Source organism: Astyanax mexicanus, chromosome 14 (genome assembly GCF_023375975.1).
Source record: "Astyanax mexicanus isolate ESR-SI-001 chromosome 14, AstMex3_surface, whole genome shotgun sequence".
Taxonomy (NCBI): Eukaryota; Metazoa; Chordata; class Actinopteri; order Characiformes; family Acestrorhamphidae; genus Astyanax; species Astyanax mexicanus.
In genome coordinates, this window is record NC_064421.1 from 30,645,356 (window position 1) to 30,662,390 (window position 17,035).

Genomic DNA, 17,035 nt, shown 5'->3' on the forward strand with positions numbered 1-17,035 from the left:
TTTTTTAAGTTATGCAGTACCATAACAAGGCAATTATAACAAGCAGTGGTTCTTATATTTTGATGGATCTATCAACAGGGGTCGCCAAGCTCTGAAAAAGTAGGCGACAATATATTTTTTTTCCTCAACAAATATGAAAATCTAATTAAAATTATTCTAAATCTTTTTAGAATTTAGTAAATACTATTTATTTTGTCTATTTGTATTACTCAGTATCCACTATAAATCACCTGAGTGTCAAATGATTCAGTACAAAGTATAAATAATTTGAGATCTACTTTGGTATTATTTAGTATCTACTATATACTACTTAGTACTTAAAGTGTTCACTACCCACTATAAAGTATATAGTATCTATTATTAAATTATTAAGTATCTACTATTACTTATTCAAAATCCACAATGACTTTACGTATCTAGTATGATATTTTTTAGCATCTACTATCAATTAATTATTATCCACTATTTTTTTTAGTATAAATTATTCAGTATCCACTACGTATTATTATCAGTATGCACTACATTATTATTCTGTTTTTACTACAGTATTACTTTATATCTACCATTAATTATTCAGTATCCACTATCTATCATTATTATCCACTACATTATTATTCTGTATCTAATATAGTATTACTTTGTATCTACTATAAATTATTCGGCACGTAATACAGTTTTATTACATGCATACTATGAATTTCTCTGAATTTTCTATGGTATCATTCGGTCTCTACTATATATGTTTCTGTACTCATAAGATATCCTTCAGTATCTACTCTGAATTATTCAGTATATACTATGGTATTTTTTCTGTATTTACTATCTATTAATAATTTAGTATCTACTACAAATTATTCAGTATATAGTATGAGATTTGTTTGTATTTACTTTCAATTATTCAGTATATAGTATGGTAATATTTTGTATTTACTATCTTGGTATAATTCAGTATCTACTATGAATTAATCAGTTTATAGTAATGTATTATTTTGTATTTACTATGTAGGAATAAATAAGTATATACTATGATTTCTTTGGTATATAGTATGCTATTTTTCAGTATATAGTATGATATTATTCTGTATGTACTATCTAGGAATAATTCAGTATATAGTATGGTATTATTCCCTATTGATTATCTGGGAATAATTATAGTATCGTCTGTGAATAATTCAGTATAGAGTATGGTATTATTCTGTATTTACTATCTAGGAATAATTCAGTATTTACTATTAATGACTCACTATAGAGTACGATATTATTCAGTATATAGTCTGGTATTATTCTGTATTTACTATCTAGGAATAATTCAGTATATAGTATGGTATTATTCCTTATTTATTATCTAGGAATAATTCAGTATCGACTGTGAATAATTTAGACTATAGTCTGGTATTATTCTGTATTTACTATCTAGGAATAATTTAGTATTTACTATAAAATACTCAGTATACAGTATGATATTATTCAGAATATAGTCTGGTATTATTCTGTATTTACTATCTAGGAATAATTCAGTATTTACTAGGAATAATTCAGTATATATAATGGTATTATTCGATATTTATTATCTAAGCATAATTCAGTATCGACTGTGAATAATTCAGTATAGAGTATGGTATTATTCTGTATTTACTATCTAGGAATAATTCAGTATTTACTATAAATTACTCAGCATACAGTATGATACTATTCAGTATAGAGTATGGTATTATTCTGTATTTACTATCTAGGAATAATTCAGTATTTACTAGGAATAATTCAGTATATATAATGGTATTATTCCCTATTTATTATCTAAGCATAATTCAGTATCGACTGTGAATAATTCAGTATAGAGTATGGTATTATTCTGTATTTACTATCTAGGAATAATTCAGTATTTACTATAAATTACTCAGCATACAGTATGATACTATTCAGTATAGAGTATGGTATTATTCTGTATTTACTATCTAGGAATAATTCAGTATTTACTATAAATTACTCAGTATACAGTATGATATTATTCGGAATATAGTCTGGTATTATTCTGTATTTACTATCTAGGAATAATTCAGTATTTACTAGGAATAATTCAGTATATAGAATGGTATTATTCCCTATTTATTATCTAAGCATAATTCAGTATCGACTGTGAATAATTCAGTATAGAGTATGGTATTATTCTGTATTTACTATCTAGGAATAATTCAGTATTTACTATAAATTACTCAGCATACAGTATGACATTATTCAGTATAGAGTATGGTATTATTCTGTATTTACTATCTAGGAATAATTCAGTATTTACTATAAATTTCTCAGCATACAGTATGATATTATTCAGTATAGAGTATGGTATTATTCTGTATTTACTATCTAGGAATAATTCAGTATTTACTAGGACTAATTCAGTATATAGTATGATATTATTCTGCATTTACTATCTAGGAATAAAAAGTATTTACTACGAACTATTCAGTATATAGTATGATATTATTCAGTATATAGTATGATATTATTCAGTATATAGTATGATATTGTATATACAGTATGGTATTATCCAATATTTACTATATTATTCAGTATCTATAATCCTCTAAGTTAGGAATCAAATAGTGGACAAACATACACACTGTCAGAGTGTAAATGGTGTGTTTTATGTGTGTGTGTTTTAATGAGTTGCTTATTTGAGTCAGGTGTGTCAGGTGTTTGAGAAGGTAAAACACTGCACTGTGAGAACAGGGGGTCCCCAAAACTGCTTCATCACAGCCTCGGACCCCCAAAGCTCCAGGCTGCTCTCAGTTGGAGGTCAGGGACTGCTGGACTGCTCCAGGATTACTGTGGCTAATCAGATAAGGGGGTTCAGACACTTTACACACACACACACACACACTCACACACACTCACACACACTCACACACACACATCCACCTGCTGCGAGATGGGGAGCCCCCTGCCCCTTTTAGTTGCAGGATGGGCCTGGTGCGCCCTCTGCTGGAAACTGATGGTGGAATCTTGGATTCTGAGACTTCAACACCAGAACAAACAAACACACACACACACACACACACACACACACACACACACACACACACACAGATGACCACAGAACAAAGTGCACAAGATTACACACTTATTAAACTCACCCTAAACAAGCATAAACACACACATTTACACACATTAACACACTGACATTAAATCACCTTTACAACACTGTGCTATTTCTCCCTCTACTCCACATCATCAAGCGTTTTACTGACCCCAGAACAGCACTGATCACACACAGAGAGAACGTTATCTACTGAAGACCACTAAACACACCATGAAATTCAATTACTCATTAATAACACTTCAATTACAGACTTTAATCTGCAGATAAACGCTCGTCACACTGCACAATCTCTACACAAAGCAAACAGCAGACAAATGAAGAGTTCCCCAGAAAACACAGAGATAAACTAATACGATTACACTTAACACTGAATTCACTTCTTCTATAACCTCTTCAGTATCCACTGTTCAGTATATACTAATAAATTAGTATATAGTAGTTAATATTTATATGCAACATTAATTATGTGGTTGCTATAAACTGTTAAGTAACTACTATAAATACAATTTATTGGAAAATATTAAGAATATTTAGTATTTAAATTAATAACTACAAAGTATTCAGTACGCATTCAGTACAATGAATACTATCTACTATAAATAATTAAGTGTGTATAAATGATTATTCAGTACCTTATTACTAGGATTATTATGTAACAATTTTTTTCAGTATGTAATATCCTTCAGTATTAACTGTAAATCATTCAATACACACTACTACAAAAAAAATCTCCAGAAACTACCATACATGTTTCATACATTAATTACTATATTACACACACACACACACACACACACACACACACACACACACTTCTGACGTTGTTTACTGTTGAAGTTGAGGACAGACACAGACAAAGCAAAAGAAATCAGACAATATCCTCAAAAGACGTCTCCTTTGTAAGAGTGCGCACACACACATACCAAACAAACCACACACACTCAAATATGCATACACACACACACATGCACACACACGCAATCGCACAGGTTTGTATTGTTTTGAATAAATTAATCCTTGTAAATAATAAACAATAGGGATTAGACATTTCTTTATGATATCATTAATTCTGAGCTGAACTGAAGGAGGCTTACACCACTCTGAAGCTTCATCAAAGCTTTCCTGATTCTACACTGGACAAAGAACTTTATCTCTTACCCCCAACATTTAAACACAACTCAACACAACACACAACACAACGTAACACAACTCAACGCAACTTAAAAGCAACACAACACAAACCACAACGCAACACAACACAACACAACACAAACCACAACGCAACACAACGCAACACAACACAACACAAACCACAACGCAACACAACGCAACACAACACAACACAACACAACACAAACCACAACGCAGCGCAATACAAAACACAACACAACCTAGCACAACACACAACACAAAACAAACCACAACGCAACATAACACAACGCAACACACAACGCAACACAACACAAACCACAACGCAGCGCAATAAAAAACGCAACACAACACACAACACAAAACACACCACAACGCAACACAACACAAACCACAACACAGCACATTACAAAACGCAACACAACACAAACCACAACGTAATGCAGGGCAATACAAAACGCAACAAACAACTTTCCAAACCCACCACACACCTAACCAAACTCACCACTCACCTAGACACACCCCAAACCACTCTCCTAAACACACGCCTAAACACTCACTTAACCAAACTTACCATACACCTAACCACACACCTAACCAAACTCACCACACTCCTAACCACACACTTAACCAAACTCACCATACACCTAACCACACACCTAACCAAACTCACCACTCACCTAGACACACCCCAAACCACTCTCCTAAACACACGCCTAAACACTCACTTAACCAAACTTACCATACACCTAACCACACACCTAACCAAACTCCCAACACTCCTAACCACACACTTAACCAAACTCACCATACACCTAACCACACACCTAACCAAACTCACCACACTCCTAACCACACACCTAACCAAACTCACCATACACCTAAGCACACACCTAACCAAACTCACCACACTCCTAACCACACACTTAACAGAACTCACCATACACCTAAGCACATGCCTAATCACACACCTAACCAAACTCACCACACTCCTAACCACACACCTAACCAAACTCACCATACACCTAAGCACACACCTAACCAAACTCACCACACTCCTAACCACACACTTAACAAAACTCACCATACACCTAACCACACACCTAACCAAACACACTTAACAAAACTCACCATACACCTAAGCACATGCCTAATCACACACCTAACCAAACTCACCACACTCCTAACCACACACCTAACCAAACTCACCATACACCTAAGCACACACCTAACCAAACTCACCACACTCCTAACCACACACTTAACAAAACTCACCATACACCTAAGCACATGCCTAATCACACACCTAACCAAACTCACCACACTCCTAACCACACACCTAACCAAACTCACCATACACCTAACCACACACCTAACCAAACTCACCACACTCCTAACCACACACCTAACCAAACTCACCATACACCTAACCACACACCTAACCAAACTCACCACACTCCTAACCACACACTTAACCAAACTCACCAGCGAGTGAGTGACAGTGAGTAAGTGAATTAGTAAGAGTGAGGGTGTTAGTGTGTAAATGGCTGAGTGAGTGAGTGAGGAAGTGAATGGCTGAGTAAGTGACTGGGTGAACGTAAACTAATAAAAGTGAGAGAGACTGAGCAAGAGACATATTGACTGACCAAGTGAATGAGTAAGTGAGAAAAAGTGAGTAAGTGAAAGAGTGAGTGACAGTAAATAAAAGTCAGGGAATAAGTGACTGGAAAAGAGAATAAGTGACTGAAGGAAAGTAATTGATTGAGCGATTGACGGTAATTGAGTGAGTATTGTATACTGACCTGGCTCTCCTTTCTCATAAAACAAGAATGTGCCAACATCTGTATCTGAGAGAGAGAGAGAGAGAGAGAGAGAGAGAGAGAGAGAGAAAGATGAGCACAGTTATATCCAGTGGAGGATAAATCAGCAGTTTTGCACCAGCGGGAAAAACAATCATTTAACAGCCCGTGTTCAGCCCTGCAATCTGCCCAGTACTGGACACAGATAACACACTGCACTTTCACACTGATGACGTCTGAGATTCCTTCTACTCCCGGCTCTCAGGAAGCTGATGATGCTGATTCTCAGATTTAAACCCACACATATTAAACCCCCCAACACCACTGCCCACCCCCAATAACCCATCATTAACACTTATCTCCCCTCACTGCTGCACAGCACCTTCACACACACAGTGTACTGTATATAACCCCAACACACATACACACACACACACACACACACACACACATTCAAAAACTGTACACAAACATGAATAAAGTAAAATGTTTGTGACAAATGTAGTGCGTGTGCGTGTGTGTGTGTGTGTTAATTACCTTGCACATGCAGACTGCTCTTGGAGGACCACAGGTTCAGCTCAGCCAAGCAGAACGCCATCAGGCTGGAGAGAGAGAGAGAGAGAGAGAGACAGAGAGAGAGAGAGAAAAAGTGAGTGGTAACCAGTCAGGCAAAGCATTACCTTTGCCCAAAGAGCCCAAATCATAAAAATCTGAACTGTCAGAGGGATGTTGTGTGTAAACACTGATAAACTGTATGCCATAAAATCCATATATGGAAAGTAAACATATTTCAAATTCATGTTAGCAATGTAAAACCCAGCATATATATATATATATATATATATATATATATATATATATATATATACACACACATATACAAGGGTTAGACAATGAAACTGAAACACCTGGTTTTACACCACAATAATTTATTGTCCTGACGGACAGTTCTGGTGGAAAAAGGAGAGCTGAGGTGCACATTGAATTCTGGCGTGATTTGGGCAGCCGTGGTTTTATGTTTTTTTGGATACAATCTGGGTTAGCACCCAGACAGCTTCCTCTTGCGTCCACAGTTAATCCTGTTGGATGTGGTTGATCCTTCTTGGTGGTATGCTGACATTACCCTGGATGCTGTGGCTCTTGATACATCACAAAGACTTGTTGTCTTGGTCACAGATGAGCCAGCAAGACATGCACCAACAATTTTTCCTCTTTTGAACTCTGGTATGTCACCCATAATGTTGTGTGCATTACAATATTTTGAGCAGAACTGTGCTCTTACCCTGCTAATTGAACCTTCACACTCTGCTCTTACTGGTGCAATGTGCAATTAATGAAGATTGGCCACCAGGCTGCTCCAATTTAGCCATGAAACCTCCCACACTAAAATGACAGGTGTTTCAGTTTTATTGTCCAACCCCTTTATACACTTTGATTTCACCAAAAGCCTCTAGGATATAATCAAGAGGAAGATGGATAATCACAAGCCATCAAACCAAGCTGAACTGCTTGAATTCTTGCACCACAAGTGGCATTAAGTTGTCCAAAAGCAGTGTGTAAGACTGGTGGAGAAGAACATGCCTGCATTGTCCTGTTGGAACAGAGCACCGGAGTGTGCTTTCAGAAAGGGTGGTTGAAGAACCTGGTGTTTCTTTGGGATCACTTTTTTCTTCATTATGGGCACTTTCACAGCTTAATGTTATGTTAATAATATAAAATCTGCAGTATTGAATTGAAATATTTAAGCACCATTGGGTGGGAATATCACAGGACACCATTAGGAACCTCTACATTGCATTACCACCATTATGTATGTTTGTATTATTGTATGATGAATGTATAATATAAACAATACAGGCACTATTTTAGCGTAGTCTTGGACTATACAGCATTTTGAATAAGGATATTCCATTTAAAGGTAAATATAGCCTACGCTATCTTAATTAGTAAGTTACTTTAGTAAGTCAAGTTGGGTCTTTCAATTAAAATATCAATATTTGACACCGATAATGTATCTTAAACAAAAACGAGGTAATCTATGTTTTGTCTGATCAGCTAGATGATTTTAGATGGTCTAAATTGTTTTTTGAGGGTTGATGTTTTTGAAAAGCTGATCATCTATCCCATGTACTGGTAAGTTATCTGCTTAACCAGCTCTTGACCAGCAGAGTCTGGTCCACCAATGTACCGGTAGTCAAAATTGGTCATACAGGTTGCCTAGCATAGTCAGTTTAATCATGCTTGTAGATGCTTGTGTGAACTATATTGGTTAAGCACCTTAATCAGCTTAACCATCTTGAACTGTTCATGCTTTCTTTTGACCAATACAACTAAGGGGAAATGTGGAAGTCCTGAGCTTTGTTAAGCAAACAAAAAAATGTCCACCACAGCAACGGAGTGCTTGGATACTTTTTATCAGTGATTAGTTGGAAAGGTAGACTGCATGTTGTGTACACTCACTTCAATGGAAACAACTGAACTGAATTTTATATTTAATTTAATATATATTTAAAAACTATATTCAGACGACCTCATGACGTCATAGAGGTCACCCACATCCACCTTCTATAGAGCTCCACTAAAGCAGCCACGTTTATCAGGCCCGAAACCTCCGCTGTGACCTTTTTAATTTCATCTGACACTTCGCTTTATTCAATTTGCCCTGTATTCTCTCACCCCCCCAATAAGGTCCCCTACCTTTTAAATAACTTAAATGAACGAGAAAAGAAACGGCGGGGAAAAAAAACTGCTTGATTGCATTTAAATGTACGGAGGGATGACCATGTAGATGGTAATTAAGAAGGAAGGGCAGGAGGAAAAAGGTGGAATAAGAGAAGGAAAAAAAAAACGAACGAGGGGTGATAAATTTAATCTGGGGCCTGATTAAATAAATGAAAAAAAGTAACGACGTCTCTTCGGGGGTCGACCACTGGGCAGGCGGAGAGAGAGATTGAGCGATGGACTCGTCGCGCTCCCTTTGCCGGCATACTAATGGAGAGAGAGAGAGAGAAAGAAGCAAGGAAGGTAGGAAAGGTGTGATGGAGAGAGTAAGGTAAAGAGAGTGGGCAGAAAAAAGAGAGAGAGAGAGAGAGAGAGAGCGTAGAACAGATAAGAGTTTGATAAAGACTCGATTTCCCAAGGCTTTAATTACGTTACCTTTTAAATCTTAGCAGGAGCTGCAGCTGAAGGCCAGAACTGCTCTGTCCTTGTTCTAAAATGCCCTCAAATGTTTTATTAAAGCTGCTTTTGCTCTGCCGAGCTGCAGGTGCTGAGGATTATGGATACAGTTTTTATGAACACATCGGTGTTGTATGCACACAAAGACGACACAAGTCATTTGACAAGTTTTTTTTGTGATCTGGCTAGGTCAGGAGTATCTGACTTCAGAATGTCCCAAAGCATCTGCAGTTAAATATTAGCCATTACAGCTAATTCAACTGCTAAATATATGCATTCACACAGAAATAACACACCAAGACAGAATTACGTTTGATATGTCTGCATGTAGTGAAACGATACGTTTTTGATGAAACTGTGCAACTAAAAAAAGACTCTAGTACCCTGTACTAGGGTCTGCAATTAAGTTTGCCTGCCAGCCAGATATTTTCCTAGCCATTACGTGGCAGGGGGGTGGGGTAAAATGAAGTGTAATAGGATGGAGCGCTACAGACTAGCAGCTCTCCAGCCCAGAGGGTTGTTGAACCCAATCGCAGAACAGTTCATCTCAAAGTAGGTAAACCCAAGAAGAAAGGAAAAAAAAAAATAGCACGATTTCGATTTTTAGTTGGGGGAAAAAATTAAGGCTGGGCATTGTGTATAGCTTTATTAAGCTATATCTTTATTATCTTCATAATAAAAAAAAATCATAATAAAAATGGAACTTCATAATAACCATGTTTTGTTACGGGGCTCGAGCACTTTTATTAAATGCTTGAAACCAGGGTTCTCTCCTACTGTCATCATGATAGGCTCCATCTTTTATGTCTTGTTGGAACAAACAAACAATGAGCGAGATTATGGCGCTTTATTTAGAAAACAAAAACAACAGCATTACTTTAACTGTTTAAACTATGAAAGATAGAAAGGGGGCACGATGGAGTGAGGGGGGCATGAGAAAGAGAGAGACAGAAAGAGCAGAAATGAGAGCAAGCAAGAGAGAGAGAGAGAGAGAGAGAGAGAGAGAGTATAGGAGCGCCTAACCCTGCGTTTACACTGGAAAGCGACAGGTGACCATTCATTTCCCATGGCAGGGCGGGATTTCAGCGCAGCAACGGGTGCAACACTTGTGTAAACATTAGTTCCACATTACAGTCATTGGTTCCACAAGTCTCCTATAGACTGCCCGTGTACCGTGTATTCTGCATGCATTTGCGAAGAATTTGCAAAAAATACATGTACTGTTACACCCCTAATGTCTAGTAGTCAACGATCTCTCACCAAGAGAGATCCCTATCCGGACGATGATAACTTCTCAGGGGGTCCTGGGGTAATTTTCTCTTTTATGGGTGGTCCTCTGTGATTTTATTCCCGCCAGGAACGACCATGTACGTGTTTTTCTCAGACGTCCAATTACAGAAAATTACAGGCTGAATTAACTACTGTTTTCTGCTGAACTCTGTGGTCCTCCTGTAATTTTAGTCCAATCCGGATGCAAATCTCTGAGTTTTGCGACTTTGCGTTTAAATAGCCATTTGTCCACTGCCACGCACTGTAATTACACTTTGGGCGCACATTTCCACGGAAATTCACGTAAACACAACAGAGAGTGGACATGGAGGAGCTACTGAACGCGATGTCATGTGACCAAGAAACTAAAAAAACTCACTGATCCACCTGTTTTTTTTCAATTACAGTCCGAAGAGTTTTATCACTGAGTAGAAGTGTGAAATATTTTTCACAGACGTCCCCCTAAGAAACTAATCCCGTCCAGATAGGGCTTAAGATGCTATTTATGGGGCAGTAAAGGTCCCAGTGTCTAATTGGACCACAACTGTAATCTTTTGCATACCTACTGTAGAAAAAGTGCATTAAGTTTTGCTCTCTCTACTTATAATTGACCCCTGAAGAAGGGTTCTAACAGAACACCAACAGCAAGGTAGAGCTACAAGAAAGGGGTTTCTAATAAAGAGGCCAAAAAAACAACAACAAAGTCATTCCATAAAACAAATTTGGAGCATACTCTAGTACGGGCAGAGCTGTGGCAGGGGGAGGGTGGGCCTCCCCCCTCTCGCTGGGACAGGTTCAGGAGCCTCTCAGCCGTGGGGTCAGAAGCTGATGGCGGGGAGACAGGAGAACCAGGTATGCCCCAGGAGAGGGATTACCGGGCTGACAGCTGTTATGACGGAAAAGCCTCAGCTAGCTTCTTAAACGCTTCTGCCCTCAGCTACTGCAGCTACCTGCTCCTACCTTGTTAACCCTGTCACATCCACCCACTGCATGGCGCCCGACTCGATTTGGCTTCGAGTGATGGGTTTGGGAAATAATCAAACCGACACAGTTGTCCAGCATGTAGACAAACAGCCAGAACATGTTTGGTGTCTGAAATTTGTCCATCTTTAGTTTTGCACTGAAGCTACAGGGATATTGGAGCTAACCTGGAAATTAGCATGGTGCTAGCTGTAGAAATCATACACAGCATGGTCTACGATGGTGTTTTAATGGTCAAGGTGATCAAAACATTCGTAATCCAGAGGGAAACCTAGCCCTAAACCTCTGGTCAGACTGGAAATGCTACTTCAATGTCATGCTCATGATAAGAAATGGCTACTGGACTCCAATTTCCAAACACTGCATAGAGTTTTACTGCTCTCCGACACAATACTCACATGAGTTGCCAGATTGAAACACAGTAGCAAGCGACAACGAGCCTTACTCTGTAGCTGATCAGTACATATATATGTTTTAGTGTCCAAAATGCCCCTCTCTATTACGCTAGTGGTGGTGGTAAATAACCTAGCTATGGTTAGCAACCTTACTGAAAATCAGAGATTTCCTGTACCTGTTCACCCGTTTCCATGGCTGCAGCAAACATTTTGCGTACTGTTGTGTTCTATACCTGGCAGCCATGAGTGTGGAAATGGGACTGGGGAAATGGCAATGGGCAGATTTGCAGGCTAAAACCCACAAAATCCACTTCTATGATGTACTGCATAGTTAAAATAAGAAAATACTGAAGCTCTGCTAACAAGAGCTGCCGGCGTTTAAACTCAAGCATTATACTCATTATACTCAGAGTTACTACAGAAAATATAATCAATAATGCTCCTTTAAGAAGGCTCCTACTGGTGGGTCAGTGTGATCATGGTGGTTAAACCTGTCATGTGGTGGTGGTAAATCACCCAGCTATAGTAAGCAACCTCACTGAAGCTCAGTGATTGCCTGTTCTTCAGAAAAATAGCCAGTTCTCTGGTTTCCACTGCTGCAGTACACTGTTTGTGTGCTGCTGTGTTTTATACCTGGCAGCCCTGAGTGTGGAAATGGTACTGGGGTACTGGGGAACAGCCTATTCATATTCATATATCAGTGATGGTGGTAAATTACCCAGCTATGGTTAACAGCCTCACTGAAGCTCAGTGATTACCTGTCTGCGCTTAAACTCAGCATGCTTCCTTAATATCTGATGATGCATACGGATCCTGTTAAAATATAATCCTTAATGCTCCTTTAAGAGTGCTCCTACTGGTGTGTCAGAGTGATCATGTTGGTCAAATCTGATCTGCCAACCTATTCATAAATCATTATTATTGTCTATTAATGAGACTTGGAACTGAAAGATGTGTCCCCCCCCTGTGTATGTGTGTCCTTGTGTGTGTTTGTCCTTTTGTGTGTGTGTGTGTGTGTGTGTGTGGTGAATGGTGAAAGGGACTCCCTCGCCGTTCCAACTGTGTGAAGTTGCAGAGTAAACAAGTGTGTGTTGTGATTGCTGACACTCCAGAATGCCGGCAGGTATCTCCAAGCACTTCTCCGGTTTCTGCGGCCTAATTTCAGCCTCGCTCTTCAAAAGGCGAGAAGCCGCCACACTTTCCTCCCGTCCGCTTTGTTTGTCCGCTTAATCTGCGCGCTGTCGGAGGCTAGATTGTTTCTTTCCTCTTTTTCTAAATCTCTTTGTATGGCTGTAGCTCGGAGATGAGCTGTTGGGATGCGTTTCTTAAAAGATGTCGAGCCAAAAGGAGGCCTACACACACATATACACACACACATATACACACACACACACTCTCGTGAGGAGGCCTGTTCATTGTCCTTGTTTGCAAATCTCTTTCAATGGGAAAGATCAAAGGAAAAATCTCTCAGAGGCGAAAACCAACCATCTTTAGCCAAATATACACGAGAAAAAGAGGGAGAGAAATAATGCAAGAGAGAGAGTCAGACTATGGGCTCTATCTTACCCCTGTGAAAGGGGCGTCATGATGCTCATTGCTATCTTACACCTCATCAATAGTCTATTTAACGCCTTTGTGCCTACGCCGTTTAAATCGCGCCAAAGTTAGAATTTGTCTCAGTGATGGTGGTCTGGAAGTGGGGTGTGTTCAGGTAAATTTCTGCCATTTTGATATCTTGGTGGTGGAAAACAGACTGATTAAAACCATGACAACACATCTTAGCCACACAGGTGCACCATGCACGTACACCTCCACTCCTAAACGATAAAATAAGATTGCTGTTCCCATAAATGAGCTGCTGATGTACCTTCACAGCAAGAACAAGCAGGTCATTATCCTCTGCTGAGAAGCGCAGAAGCACTGCGCCATTAACACAGCAATTCGCCATAGTCAGAGTACACCTGGCTCCCAAAGGGAATGATAAGTGACACTCTGATTGGTTTATTTCACATTACGTCCAAAACACATCCATGATTAATTATGAGAATTAGCACGTCTCTTGTGCATTACAAGGCCTGCAAGTCATACTTTTTTGGTACTTCAATATACATCATAGGAAACACAGACCAGCTACAAATCAAACTGCGCTGAGAACGATTGAGGGCTTGCCTATAGATTGCTCATAAAGTTCATTCACTCTTCATAACAGTTATTTTTCCTTGTGACTTTTATGGTAACTGAGGATGTGGGTGCCCCAGAAAAAAAAGAGCTGAATGAGGAGTCGTAACTCCTATGAGAGACTGTCCCTCTGCCTTAATACCTACATTTAGAGTGTTATTAATATGCATTGTTCCTAATAAGAAACTTTTGATCTGCCTCAGTGTGAATCACAACACCCATGTTTAGAGTGTTATATTGATATTTACACCACAGTTAATTCCGACCTTACAATGTGATTGGCTGAGAGGCGTTTTTTTGAGTGTTGTTATAAGTTGGTAATGCACTGTAACCAAAGCTCTCCATGTATTATTATTACACTACGTACAGGTAACCTATCAGTGATGCAGTGCTTACAAGCCAAACGGCACAGCTACAAACAGAGCAGCAATATTGTCAAAATGAGTTACAGCGACTTCATTAAATCTGTTGGCTTCAAAAGCATTTGTTTCGATCTGAAAATGAAGGATGAAGCTATAAATGTCCAGCCTTATGCCTCCAATGAGCCAAGGTTTGTCACGCTTACAAACAATGATTTGGATGAGCTAGAAAGGCAGAGAAACAGATGTCCTGGGCTCTTAATGTATTTATGTCCTGGTTAAAGAGCAACGACATTGAAGTCTTTTTAGATTTTAGCATTTTGAACAAAAATGAGATGAATTAGCTTCTGCAACGTTTTTATGGATCCATCAGAAATGTGAAGGGAGAGTTATAAACGCCTCGTGCCTAAGACTGCAGCACAGCAGTGCCAATATTACATCTTATAGCACTCACTTTTGTGTATTATTGTTTATATATTCACCCTAATGAAAGACTGTAGCTCCACCTCAGTGTATATCACATTATCTTTATTTAGTGTGTGTTTTATTAATTATTCACTCTAATGAAAGACTCTAACTTCTCCAGGGAAGGTCAAAAAGGTCAAGCTGCACATCAATATTGAAATAATGATGATGATAACTATTTGTTTCTTGGGTTTCTTTGAAACAGCGGTCACCAAAAACGAGGCCTGCTCCAGCTGAATGTCACACCAGCACACAACCTCCTCTCTTTAGAAGCAAAATTGGGTTTTTCCCCTTAAAAGAGCGGAGTTGGGGGGATGCTGACTCATCCGTAAAGCTTGCGGAAAGAAAGATGAAAGAATCCTCTTATGTCAGTAAACTTGTTAAGAGTGTGTGCTGCTGCTAGCGTTTTCTCCCCCTGTTTTCATTTAGCCATTTTATTTTCGTGTGGAGTAGGAGCTTTTTTCGGTCGGGTGGGGGTGGAGGGGGGCTGTAGGTGGAAATGGTGGAAGAGAGGCAGAATTTTGTCTCAGTTAGTCAGCCGGGCGGCGGGGCCACGGCTGGAGATAAGAGTTGGCATGCTCAGCACGTTAGCGCGTTAGCATCCGCAGCACTAACCACCCTGTCACGCTCAGAAAAAAGGAGAGATACGGTTCTGCTGTCAGCCGCAATATAACACTACAGATTCCATTTACTCTCAGCTAAACATCAGCACAACCCGGCTGCACGGGTGGATGGCTGGATAGATGGAAGGATGGATGGATGAATGGAGTGACAGAGAAATGCATGGATGCTCAGGTGGATGGATGGATGCATGCATGGATGTAAAAATGGACAGACATGTGGACAGATGAAGATGAAGGAGTGTATGAATTGCTGCATGGATAGACAGACTACTAGACAAGTGCATGGATGAATGAGTGTTTAAATGACTAAACAGGTGGATGGAAGCATGTATACACTATAGGAATAAACCTATACCTATGGTGGATGGATGGACAGACTGACAGACAAGTGTTCTGGATAGATGAGTGCAGAGACTGAAGAGTGGATGGACAGATGAGGAGTGTATGAAGAGATGGACAGATGAATAAACAGGTAATTGGATGAATGAGGGATAGAGGGATATGCTGATGGACGGATGAACAGGCAGATGAATGGGACAATTGATTAGTCCCGCTCTCTCTCCCTCTTTTTCTCTCTCTCACTTTTTCCTCTTCTCTCTGTCTACCTCTCTTTCTCTCTCAATTTTTCCTCTTCTCATTCTCAGTCTACCTCTCTTTCCCTCTCGCGTTCTTTCTGTCTACAACTCTCCCTCTTCCTCTACTGCACTCTCACTCTTACCCCTTCTCTCTCTTTCTCTCTCTCTCTCTCTCTCTCTCTCTATCTTCCTTCTTTTCTCTATCCACATCTCTTTCCCTCTCCCTCTCTCCCTTTCTCTTTTTCTCTTTCTCTCTCTCACTTTTTCCTCTTCTCTCTGTCTACCTCTTTTTCTCTTTCAATTTTTCCTTTTCTCGCTCTCAGTCTACCTCTCTTTACCTCTTTTGCACTCTCCCTCTATTCCCTCATCTCCCTCTCTACCCCTCTTTCCCCCTTCTCTCTCTTCCCCTCTCACACTCTCTCTCATTCTTTATTATTCTCTCTCTCTCACTCATTCTTTCTCTCTCTCCTAATCTTTCTTCGTTTCTTTATCCACCTCTCTTTCCCTCTCCCTTTCACTCTTTTCCCCTTCTGTCTCTCTTTATCTGTTTTCTCTCTCTCTCTCTCTCTCTCAACATTTTCTCTTCTCTCTTCCTATCTCTCTTTCTCTTTCGCACTCTCCCTCTCTTCCCTCTTCAATCTATCTACCTCTGTCCCCTTTTCACTCTTCCCCTCCCCCTCTCTCTTTCTTTCTTTTTTTCTTTCTCAATTCCCCTTTTCTCTCTCTCACTCTCTCTCTTTCTCAAGGCTTTGCTCACTCAGTGTAGTTCTGTGGAACAGGGAATACTGGGAGCTCCATATCTGCACACTTGTACAGGGAAACAAACTGTATCATACTTTCAGTTTATCGTTACAGATGCAGTGTGTGTGTGTGTGTGTGTGTGTGTGTGTGTGTGTGTGTGAGAGAGAGTTTTCACTGGTGGACCAGATTCCATTACAGCCCCTGGCTCCTGTTCTTTCCCAGTTCTT

The 17,035-nt window shown here is 39.4% G+C and overlaps 1 protein-coding gene across 2 annotated transcripts in view; it reads right to left on the minus strand.

Annotated features, from left to right (window-relative positions):
• Positions 1-17,035, minus strand: part of LOC103029690 (WD repeat containing planar cell polarity effector) — a 122,013-nt gene that overhangs the window by 68,604 nt on the left and 36,374 nt on the right. For both annotated transcript variants that reach the window (XM_022672773.2, XM_022672774.2), the window contains exons 2-3: positions 6,583-6,647; positions 6,049-6,093 (exon numbers count right to left, since the gene is read on the minus strand). In XM_022672773.2, coding sequence (XP_022528494.2) covers positions 6,049-6,093; positions 6,583-6,643 — 106 coding nt within the window. In that variant the 5' untranslated portion in view covers positions 6,644-6,647. The remainder of the gene's footprint in view (positions 1-6,048; positions 6,094-6,582; positions 6,648-17,035) is intronic.